Source organism: Panthera onca, chromosome A1 (genome assembly GCF_046562875.1).
Source record: "Panthera onca isolate mPanOnc1 chromosome A1, mPanOnc1 haplotype 2, whole genome shotgun sequence".
Classification (NCBI taxonomy): Eukaryota; Metazoa; Chordata; class Mammalia; order Carnivora; family Felidae; genus Panthera; species Panthera onca.
In genome coordinates, this window is record NC_138339.1 from 129,580,987 (window position 1) to 129,592,649 (window position 11,663).

Here is an 11,663-nt window from a genome sequence, read left to right on the forward strand (position 1 = left end):
TTGAACAAACTGCGTACATTGATTGCTGCAGTGATGGGGAACACATGGCACGAGGAACCACTCGGCATCTCAGTAAGACACTGTTAGAAAGGACTTACAGGATTTGGCCTTGTGTTAGTGACTTTGGAGAGAGTTAAAGCAGCAGGACTTTTCTCAGTGTTTGATGCCTCAGGAAGGAGGAGTAATTCCATGATTGGGTGTAGCAATGAGTCCGATCTAGCAGGAGGAACAAGGAGAGTGAAACTAAATCTGCCATTGGTGAAGAAACAGCAGTCACTCATATTAGCCAGGATGTTTGGTCTTTTTTTTTTCTTTTAGTTTATTTATTTATTTTGAGAGAGCATATGCGCACAAGTAGTGGAAGGGCAGAGAGGGAGAGGGAGAGAGAGAGTCCCCAGAAGGCTCCTCAGTGTCAGTGCAGAGCCCAATGTGGGGCTGGATCTCATGAACCCTGAGATCATGACCTGGGCCGAAATCAAGAGTCGGAGGTTTAACCAACTGAGCCCCCCAGGCACCCCAAGTCATTTTTACGATGTGGACAATGTTCATGGATTGTCTGTGTTCAGATACGATTACAGAATGGTTCTGTTTTTGTCTTGACCCGTCAGGGTTACAGATGGCCTTGTCTGATGCTGATGTCCTGTGGAATTGACTATGTGCAACAGGAGAACTATGAATGTCAGCTCAGCTCCTAGCAACACCGATGTCTAGCACATAAGACCAGGTCAACTTCCAGATGTCAGAAAAGGCAGAAGGGAGGAGTCAAGGACAGAAGTGGGTGGACAGGATTTCAGTTTTCTGGGAGGTAACTACAGAGCTTCTGTAGAGTGTGCAAGAGAAGTAACGGAGCAGGAAGGTTGAGTGGGTTAATAAAAATTGCTGTGGACACTATGTCCACTTTGTGGTTTTCAATAAAGATTTTTTTCCAATATAAAATTGAAAATACAAATTAAAAACTTGAGCAATTTTGAATTAGCTTTTAGTTGCTGTGTTCCCTCTATTGTAATATTGCTCTGCCACCAACCATGTGGATCAGGAGCTTAAAAGAGGAAGGCTTTCAAAGCCAAGAAGTTCTGAGCCACTGTCTTATAGCCCAGGGCTCCAGTTCCAGCTACAGCTGATGCCTCAATAGGGGTGGTGTTTGAAGAAGGAGCAGAGACAGGGTCGCCTGGATGGCTCAGTCAGTTAAGCATCAGACTTCAACTTTGGCTCAGGTCATGATCTCACAGTTCATGAGTTTGGGCCACCATTGGGCTCTGTGCTGACAGAGCAGAGCCTGCTTGGGATTCTCTGTCTGCGTCTCTCTCTTCCTCTCTCCCCTGCTCCTGCTCTCCCTCTCAATCTCTATCAAAATAAATAAACATTAAAAAAAAAAAAAAAAGGGGGGGGGGGTGCCTGGGTGGCTCAGTTGGTTAAGCGGCTGACTTCGTCTCAGGTCATGATCTCGAGGTCCGTGAATTCGAGCCCCGCGTCGGGCTCTGTGTTGAGAGCTCAGAGCCTGGAGCCTGTTTCAGATTCTGTGTCTCCCTCTCTCTGACCCTCCCCCGTTCATGCTCTGTCTCTGTCTCAAAAATAAATAAACATTTAAAAAAAAAAAAAAAAAGGAGCAGAGACAGAAGGGCACAATGAGAAGCCAGGCTCAGGTGTCTGTTGTCTCCATTCCCTAGAAGATCCAAGCAGACAGAGTTCCTCAGTTTCCCAGTGCCACCACAAAGTGGTAGCTTTGATCCTTGGTCTGAATTCTGGGTCCTTGCTATTGCCACCAGCAAAACTTATCATTCAAGGATGCCAGGATGGGGGACACAGTCCCTGCCCTCAGGCACTGGAGAACTGAAAGTGCTCAGCAAAGGGCCCCTTAGTCCCTTCTAGGGATGGAGCATTTCTTGGCAGAGCCAGTAGTCACAGGATAGAGGTTTGTGAAGTAGGGACAAGGAAGGCTGAGGTCTAGCAGAGAGGAAAGCACTGCTATTGGCAGTGAATTTAGAGCATCTCTGAAGTCCGGAGAACCCCAAAGGCAAAGACTCCAAGCCTAGAGTGACCTCCATCCAAGCCACAGGAGACGTGCTTACGTGCAGCTCCTAACGGACCCACAGAAGGCAGCAGAAGCGAATACACAATGCACCCCCTGTGGTTCAGGTGGCTGGCCAGAGGGCCTAGATTAATGCGGGTAGTAGGAGAAATGGAGAAAAGGCGTGCAAAAATCGGAGATAAGAGCCTACTGTGGGAGTCAAAGAGCTGGACGAGTTTTGGAAATGGAGGATGTGGAGGGGGAGAATTGGTCCAGGAGTAACTTAGCATCTGAACTGCACACAGGAGAGGAACAGAGACACCAGCCCCCCGGGCCGATGTGTTTACTCAGCTAAGCTTGAAAGGAATTGTGGCCGTCTGGTGCCCTTGGGGCCCGCTCAGGGGTTCCCTACCGAGGGGGCTGTCGGGACCCCCAGGGACCCGAGCCCGCGCACCACTGGCGCTGAAGACACGCCCGCCGGGTCAGGCGGCGCTGGAGGCGGACGGGCGAGGGCCGCGGTCGCCCTTCCTCCTCCCCCTCTCCCGCTTCTCCGGCCGGGAGTAGGAGGCTTGTGTCCGGCGGGGGAACGAGTGTCCAACCCCCGGGCCCGGGGCTAAGGCCGGAGAGCGGACCCCACAGGGTGGGGGGCGGGGAGCGGGCGATCCCGGGGACAGCGCCGCCACTCTGCGCTCCCGCCCCCGGTGGCCGGACGTGGCACCTCCCCCGCGGCGGCCGGAGCCTGGAGGTGGGGTCGGGAGCCGGAGCCCGGGGCTCTGATGTCACCGCGCGGCCGCCGGCGCCCAGGAGCGCGTCTCGGGCTGGAGTTCAGGTACGCAGCGGGGCCGGCCGGCGGGATCCCCTTCCCAGCGGGGGCAGGACGCGCCCCGCGGCGGGGAGGGCTGGGGGGTGGGGCTGGGGCGCCGCGGAGCACCCGCGAGTCGTTAGTCTGGAGGTGTTAGCCCCGCGCCTAGTCTGGACTGCGCGGGTCGAGTCGGGCCCTGCGTGCGGGTACTTTTGCCTGAGCGGGCGGGGAGGACGCAGACACCGAGAGACTGAGGCTGCCGGGGGAGCGCGCCGTGTGGTCAGCGCACGCAGCGGGGTCTCCGTCCGCGACCCCCGGCTCCCGCCCTGCGGCCGCCGAGCCGCGGAACAATGCGGGTCCCCCTCCCCCAAGCTCCCGCAATCTCCCGCACGGGTCTGAGCCCTCCTTCCCCAACGCTGCACTCCACAGGAAAGGCCCCGAAATGTGCCGGCTCGCGGCCATCGGCTCTCCCGGCATCCCCGGGGTCCCGCTATCGCGCCACACCGCGTGACTCTGCCGCCCCCTGCGGTCGCCAGGTTTGCGCCTCTCTCCCGCCTCGACTCTCCAGAGCTCGAAGCTCCAGGTATGTGGCCCGCCCACGACCGCGGCCTCCTCTCCCCGGGTGCAGCCAGCATCCCGCCTTTTCTGCGCGCGGCGCGGCCCAGAGCTCGAGTCTCTGGGAACTCCATGTGGGCTAGAGCGACGGAGAGCGGAGGCTGCGCGGGCTGCACCATTGGGGCGGACCAGCCTGGAGAAAGGGCCCTCAGGGGATGGGAGAGCCCGCGGAACTTCCCCACATCTGGGGCGCTGGCATTCAAGACGCGTCCCTGGACCCAGAAGCTCACTGTGGTAGGGACACTGCGGGTGCAGGCAGTGTCCCCACAGTGAGCCTAGTTCTGAGGGAAGAACCATCCGAGAGGGGCGGCCTGGACAGCCTCTCCATAGAGAGGTCAAATGTGAGGTGGCCTTTGAGATAGTGTGCTTTAATTCCTGGTCATCGTTGATCATGTGAGGTTGTCTACCCTTCTGGTCACCTTACCTGTATTGGTGAGGTTTGAGGAGCCAGAAAGCTGTCTTCATCTATTTCCCTAACATCATCTCACTAAAAACCTGAGTTGGCCTGCTTGCCTCGTCCGACCTCTCTGCTGAGGTCTAGACCCACATCCCAACTTCCCAGCTTCCCAAACTTGCTACAGACACTATAAAGCCCACAGGCCCCAGACGGAATGAGCACTGGACCCCTGGCCAGTCCCCATCTCAGCTTCTTCCTTCCTGAGACTGGCACCTCTACCTCCCAGGCCTCCAGCTCTGAACACTGAAGTCATCTTGGTCTCCTTTTCCTCTCTTGCTCTTTCATTCAGGGGATGAGTATACGTGACCTCAACCTGCTGGACCCCCATCTGGCAGTTTTCTAGCAAGGATTCCATGCTGCCTCCACCCCCACCCCCACCCCCACCCCCCGGCTCTGGAGAGGCTAGGCGGAAGGCCTGAAGAGCTCCTTGAGCTCTAGGCTTTGGACTTCACTTCTATGTAGGTACTGGCTCTGCAGCCCCCACCCACGGCTGACACTAATGCAGGTGCTAGGGCTCCAGGGGTGCGGCCACCCCCAGCCACAGTGGCTGGCTGGACAGCAAGAGGCTCCTGCAGCCCATCAAGTGTGCAGACTCCTTGCTTTGTGTATTGAGACCCCACAACACACTGAAGGAGCTGCATCCTCATAGCACAGCAGTGAGCATCCTGCATGGTTATCAGTCTCCTGGGGCCACCGTTAGAAAAGTATCCGTAAGACAAGTTAAGGGCAAAAAGCAAACGTATGTGCACACAGTTTTATTTTCTTATCCATTTAAGCTGTTTTTATTTGGTGACCTCAGAATCCTCGGTGAACACAATAACTCACAAATAAGATAAAATTTTCAAGGCCTTTTTGGAGGAAACTTTTTTATATCTGAACAGTCACTGTTGCCTATAGATGCAGGAAGCCAACAGTGGACAGACATAGGTAGCATGAGTCAGAGAAAACAATACTCCCAAGCTGGAATCAGAATAGGAAGAGAGAGGGCTAGTGTCCAGGTGCCTAGGGTGGGTTTCCTAGAGGAGGTGACTGTCCTCACCGGAGCTGCTACTCAGAGTGGCTTCTGGTCTTAAGTCCAGACAGTGGAAACACTCTGCAAAAGAGGCCCCCAAACCTGAGCGTGAGGACCAACCTGCTGGGCCGGTCTTAGTGGGCATAAAGATGCCTCCAAGTCAGCAATGTCAAGATGCTCTGGTCCCAGGTCAGCTGACAGCCACTCCTGAGAACGTTGCAGGTACTGCCTCTGCCTTCTAGGAAACACCGTATCCTCACTCCTAACTGCCCCTACTGCCCGTGACCTGCACTCTGTAGCATCTGGGGCCTTGGGGAAGGGGGTGAAGGGTGACCATGAGTTTCAGTTTAGGCAGCTCAAATAAGTCTGCTTTTCAGTACCCGCTCCAGCTGCCAGTCACCCTCCTCTGCACCCCTTACCAAGCCAGCTCAGGCAAAGCAAGCCCTTCCCCTCCCCAAAGTCTCCAGAGCCCTTATGGAACCTCAGTTTCCCAAGACTCAATGCACACCCACTCAATGCAACTCCTCCCCACTCTCTCTTCTTGGCCCTGGGGAGGTACTGATTTCTGGCCTCTCCTGCTGCACCTGTGCTTGCCTGCTCTTTTTGCTCCTGATAATGCATGAGAAACCTGGGCAGTGGCAGTTGCCTCATTCATTCTTCCCCATTCACCAGAAAAGACAACTAGGGAGAGAAGAGTGGGCAGAAGCACAGGAGCTCTCTTCCTTCTCCACCAAAGCCACCCTCCATGCACTCATTGCAAATCTACTCCTTTCCATGCCATTCAACAACTATTTCTTTAACATCGACCTCATGCCAGGCACTGAGGGGACAGAGATGAGTAAGTGCAGAGCCTGTGCTCTGGAAGCTCAGGGGTTGGAATGGGAAGAGGGAATCAGAATTGCAAGTAAGCCAACAATTACATAGGGTGATGAGTGCTGTGTTGGGGGGAAGCTCAGGACACCGTAGGCGGTCCCAAAAGGTCTGGAGACCTTTAAGCTGGTCCCAGTAGGAGGAGTAGCAGGACAAAGTCTGGGGTGTGAGGCTCCAAAGCAGAGACCATATTATTCTGGAATCTGCCAGTATTTTGAGAGGAGGTGAGGGTGACTGTTTCCCACAGTGTAGTTTGGGCTTTGTTGGAGGACTCAGGCAGTTGGGGGGGGTGGTGTGAGGGTAAACTGACTTTCAGCAGGGTTTGCTTCTAGGAAATTGATTCTGGCTGCAGTAAGCTTGGAGGCAGGCCCAAATTCCAGGCAGGGCTCTGCTTCTTACCAGCCATGTGCCCCTGGGCAAATCATTTCCCCCTAAAAACCTCCATGTCCTCATCTGTAAAATGCAGATAGCAGTTATAAGGATCAAGATAAATATTTATATAAAGCACTGGGAACATAACTGACACAGAGGAGGAAGGGAGGCTGTGAAGCTGTCCCTACCACCTGACCTGGGTCTTCCCCCCCCTCCTTTCTTGGCTCCCCTGTGATCTCAGAACGTTCTTGACCATTGTTTATCAGGGAAAGATCACATGGAGAAGCTAACAAAGCTGGCAGGAAGCAGCCTGGGTGGGACTGGGTTGGGGAGGGAAGGAATATGGGTACATTCTCAGCGCTCCAGGAGGTGCCAGGGTAAAGGCGGCTTCGGGCCAGGAGAACCCCAGGAGGGAATGGGCCAGTTGCCAATTCCTTCCCCTGAGCTAAGGGAGAATAGTTAAGGCCCTCAAATTCCGCTCCCAGGGGCTGGCCCCACCGCCTATATCATCCCTGACCCGGGAAATGGCAGCACTAAAGATCCTGTGACCAAAGAGGGGATGTGTAAGCACCTGGCTGTCCCTGTCGGAGTGGCCAGCCTTTCCCGGCTCCTCCCCCACGGCGCCATCTGTGTTCTTCCAGGATCCACGGAGCTGGTCTAAGCACTCACCTGTGAGCCATGGAAGCCCTGGGGCCTGGGCGCGACCGCGCCTCCCCAGCCTCGTCCACTCGCAGCCTGGACCTGCGGCGGCTGTCCGCGCGCGCCGACTCGGCCTACAGCTCTTTCTCCGCGGCCTCCGGCGCTCCAGAGCCGCGCACGCCGTCGCCTGGAACCGACCTCCTCCCTTATCTAGACTGGGACTACGTGCGCGTGGTGTGGGGTGGCCCAGCCTCCGCCGCGCCCGCCGCCGGCCTTCGGGCGTCCCCGCAGCCCCGGCCCGCGTCCGCCGCGCGCAGTGGGCTGCGGCTCCCAGAGGTTCAGGGAACGTCGGGGCCGCTCAGCCGGCAGGCCACCCCGCTGCTGTTTGCTCTGGCGGCCGAGGCGGAGGCGCGGGCCGTCGAGCCGCCCAGCCCACCGGCCTCGCGGGCTGCCTACCGCCAGCGGCTGCAGGGCGCGCAACGGCGAGTGCTCCGGGAGACGTCCTTCCAGCGCAAGGAGCTCCGCATGAGCCTACCCGCCCGCCTGCGGCCCGCTGCACCCGCGCGGCCCCCCGCGGCGCACCCGCGCTCCGCCTCACTCAGCCATCCGGGCGGGGAAGTGGAGCCGGGGCGCTCTGGGGCTCCCGCGCGGGGACCAGTCGGCCGGGGGCGCCTAGCCACCCAGCAGCGGAAGTGGTGCTTCTCTGAGCCAGGGAAGCTGGATCGCGTGGGTCAGGGTGGTGGATCTGTGGGGGGATGTTCGAGTGACGCCAGCTCCAGCTCTGGCTTTGCCGGGCCCGAGCCCCAGGAGCGCAGGGTGCTGGCAGAGTTGGAAGATCACCAGATCAGATGGCTGCCTGAGACGCAGCCTCGAAGTACAGAGGATCCAGAACCGCGGTCCCTGAAGTTCGGTGACGCCCATAGGCCTTCCAGTCGGAGTCGGAGCTCTTCAGGCGAAGTCTTGGCTCCCTGGGGAGGTTCAGGAGGGGTCACGCCCGTTGTTCAGGTGTGGAAGATAGGCTGCAGGCTTGGGGTAGGGGACATCTGGGAAAATGAAAACTTGAGCTACATTTCAAGCAACTGTTTGCCTTTCCAGGTTGCTCCCCAAGGAGCAGAAACCCCCAGACTGTTGTTTCAGAGCAAACTTCCCAGGTGAGAGACATGGACCACCAGGGGACCAGAAGTTGGAGAGAAGCAGTTTTCATAGTCCAAGAAAAGAGAGGGCCCATTACCTACCCTCAGTTTGGGCCTTCTGATTTTGTCTTTTACAAACGACATCCCTTACTATTCCCCCCACCTCCCACTGTGTCTTCTGGTGCAGCACCAAGAGCTTCCTTTCTGGTCACTGTAGTCAGTGTGGGGTCCCTTCCTCCAGGTTCCTGACTCAGAAGGAAGCTGCAGTGTTGTGTCCTGCCGAGTGCCTCCAGAGCAGTCCTGCAGACCATGAACAGAGGGTCTCAGAGACATGCCTTGGGTCTGCCCGACTCCCTTCCCTTCCTGATGATGAGGTTTTCCTGGAAGACGTCCCCTTGGTCAGAATGAGATCACCTCCAGACACCCATGTGCCCACAGGAAACCCAACCAGGTGAGTTGCCTCTTGCTTCCAAGCTGAATGAGATACCTCTTTCCCACACATAACAACAAAATTCTAGAGGGGAATGGAACCTTCTCCTAGCTGGAGCCTGGCAGCCTGGCTTGTGGGGATGGAGACAGGTGGCCCTTGGAGGCCAGTGCTTGTCTTTGGACAGAGTTTTTTCTTATTCAGTGTCTCTTCCACTTCCAGTGTCCATGTCTCTGACCAGCAGTATGAAACCAGCTTGGGCCAGGGGGTTGACCAAGCTGGAGTCCCCCCAGAGCACCCCCTCCATGAGCACCCAGAGACTGCAGGGGCAGATGACAGCTGGCGGAGGATAAATGGTTCTGTGAGCATTTCCAGGACTACATGCTGTAGCCCCCCTGGGACTGCAAATGGTGACATTCCAACCTTCAACCCCACTGGACTGCTGACCATTGACCCACTTGCAGCTACAGACCCCCTCAAACCTCTTCCAGTTGATGCCCTGGAACCTCCAGGCAACAGTACCCCAGGTGCTCTTGGCCGTACTGCCCTAGCTTGGGGCACTGGCCAGCCTGTTTCCAGGCCAACATGGCGCAGTCTGCACCTTGAGGAGCTGGTTCAGGAGCTGGCCAGACTGGATCCCTCTATGAGTGACATACTCACTTCCTGTCCCAGTCCAGAGCCACCCCTGGGTCTGCTAGATGGGCTGATTCCTTTAGCTGAGGTCTGGGCTGCGATGAGGCCAGCTGGTGAGGAGGATGGAAAGGACGCTGTTGGTACTCCTGAGCCAGGGTGAGTGTGGGGGGTACTAGGGACTAGGGGGATTCTAAGTCCCTGCACTCTGGTGGGTGGCAGGAAGGATAACCCAGGGAGCTCTGGTTTTGTACCCATGTGCTATCTATTTAGCTCCAGCCAGCTCCGGCCAACTTCTCAGATGAGGTCTGAAAACCATACCACCCACCCTGTGCCTGACCAACGCTGTGGTCAGGGTCTCCCTGATCCAAACAGCATTGAAGCCAAGAAAGTGAGTGTGGAGGGGCTGGTGGAGATTGGGTGGGGCAAGAGCCCAGAGTATGGGCTAAGAATTCAGAGTCTGGCCTCACCTTTAAGTACCCATGCCCTCCCTGCAGATGGAGCTAGCCAATCTCCTCCAAAAGATGCTGCGGGACCTTCAGGCAGAACAGGAGCGGCTGCACCGGGTGGCCCAGGCTTGGGCCAGGCGCGGGGCTGCTCTGGAGGCCGCGGTGGGCCAGACCTGTGCACCCCGCGACCTAGAGCGGTTCAGCAGGTTCATGGCCGACCTAGAGCGCGTGCTTGGCCTGCTGCTGCTGCTGGGCAGTCGCCTGGCCCGCGTGCGCCGCGCCCTGGCCCGGGAGGGCGCAGACGGCGACCCAGACGAGCAGGTGACAGAGGTTCCGGCCGGGGGAGCGCGGGGTGGTGAGGGGCCTGCCGGCTTCTGGGACCATCCTGGGAACCACGGCGCCATCTCCCTGCTTACGGCACGCTTTCCCTGCGGCTGCAGGCCTCTCTGCTGCAGCGACTCGGTCTCCTGAAACGGCAGCAGGAAGACGCCAAGGAGCTGAAGGAGCACGTGGCACGGCGCGAGCGGGCCCTGCGGGAGGTGCTGGTGAAGGCCCTGCCCGCGGAGGAGCTGCGCGCCTATCGCGCCTTGCTGGCGGGCAAGGCCGCCGTCCTGGCCCAGCAGCGCAGCCTAGACGAGCGGGTCCGGCTCCTTCAGGACCAACTGGACGCCGTCAGGAGCGACCTTGGCCGTCGTCCCCTGCCTCCCAGGATGACCTTGCCCCCAGAGACCCGTTCTCTAGATAAACCGTCCTTCCCTCCGCCCCTCATCTAATTACAGGCAGTGGGGGTGGGGAGCATTTCTCTGCGCCTCACCGACGTAACTGGGGGTGACGCTTGTTTACTCGGTGCTTTTCCCTTGGGACGGGGAAGACCCTGACCGGGTCTTCCCAGAATTCTTCTAAGTGTTTTCATGTGGTCTTACCCAAGTCTTGTGAATTATTTGGTAATTAATTTATGGATTTTTACAACTGCAGTATTTCCCCTTTTTGTGATGAGAGACTCAGTCCAGGCTGGTTGGAGGGAGAGGAGACAAATTAGAGGAGCATTTAAATTTAAGATGCAAAACGGTCTTTTTACTTGTCTTTTCTTTCTTTTTCTTAATAATAATTGATGTGAGAAATGTGTGTCACCTGGAGGGATCTTGTTTACAGACCATGGACACCAGCCTTGCCTGAGTAGAGCAAAAGAGGGATTTGTTGAAGGGCATCAGTCAGGTGTGGGAATCCCTAGGAAGACTATACAGGCTTGAAACTGGTCTCCACCAAGGGAATGCTGGGCCCTCAACTCAGTTGCCACCAGTAATCCTTCCCAGTTCTGGTGACTGCGTCACTACCACAAAAGCCTAGGCCTGATTGGCCGAATCCAGGTCTCTTTTGCTGGGTTTTACCTCAAGTTGAAGGTGAGGCATGAGGGCCCTGGAAACCTAGAATGTGGGGGCTGAGGACCTGGAGAGGCAGCTGAGCTTGTATGCTAGAGAGGCTGGGGTGGGGGTGCCTTGGGGTTGGGAGTGGGAGGAAGGTGCTGGTGTGGAACGAAACAGAGGACACATACTCCCCTCCTTTTGCGCATCAGCCCTGTGTACACAGAATCAATGTTAAGTTCTCAAATATACATGTGAGAATGTGCTTTAGTATTTGCAGCTGCAAACGCCAGGGCTGAAAACATAGTTCATGCAAATGTTTGGTGTATTTTTGGAAGCTGGGCACACTAAAAGGCATGTGTATGTGTATTTAAAGCCAACTGACCCCAAAGTGAGAAATCTCTGCTTCTGGGCTTGTTTTCTGATGCGTATTGTCACTAAGTGCAACTGGTTGGGAATTTTAAATGGTCGTATTCATAACAAAGCATTAGTTATAACAGTCGGGCTATTGAGCATAGAACAATGCTAACATTGTGCCTTTTTATAAAAAACATATGGGGCTCCTGCTGAGGCAGTTGTGGGTTCTAACATTATGCTTTGCTTCTCTCCTTTGAACACTGTGGGCGGGGCCTCCGCTCCAAAGTCCTCTGCCTAGCAGGGCAGCTCGCTTTGAAATAGTCTGGATGGAATCTACTTATTTCTGCCTCTTGGCCCGTAGAGTCCCCACTGCATTCTCCCATTGTGATACTCTTAGAAAAACACTTAACAGTCATCAGGCCAACGGAAATTGTGTACTTCAGACAAAGCACTTCCAGCCCAGGATGGGCTTGAGGAGCAGTGCCTGTCATTGTTCCGTTTAACTGCACTTTGGTTCTGTCTGGGTTTTTC

The 11,663-nt window shown here is 56.4% G+C and overlaps 1 protein-coding gene across 2 annotated transcripts; it reads left to right on the plus strand.

Annotated features, from left to right (window-relative positions):
• Positions 1–2,491: 2,491 nt before the first annotated feature.
• On the plus strand, positions 2,492–10,484 carry SHROOM1 (shroom family member 1). 2 transcript variants are annotated; one of them, XM_078451118.2, is made up of 9 exons: positions 2,494–2,837; positions 3,240–3,393; positions 6,778–7,780; positions 7,871–7,926; positions 8,150–8,359; positions 8,558–9,124; positions 9,239–9,356; positions 9,463–9,735; positions 9,855–10,484. In XM_078451118.2, exons 3-9 carry the CDS (start codon positions 6,815–6,817, stop codon positions 10,185–10,187), a joined length of 2,523 nt encoding a protein of 840 aa, XP_078307244.1. In that variant the 5' UTR covers positions 2,494–2,837; positions 3,240–3,393; positions 6,778–6,814; the 3' UTR covers positions 10,188–10,484. The 2 variants fall into 2 exon arrangements, with proteins under 2 accessions (XP_078307247.1, XP_078307244.1); XM_078451121.2 differs by lacking the exon at positions 3,240–3,393 and having other exon boundaries at positions 2,492–2,837.
• The last annotated feature ends 1,179 nt before the right edge of the window (positions 10,485–11,663 follow it).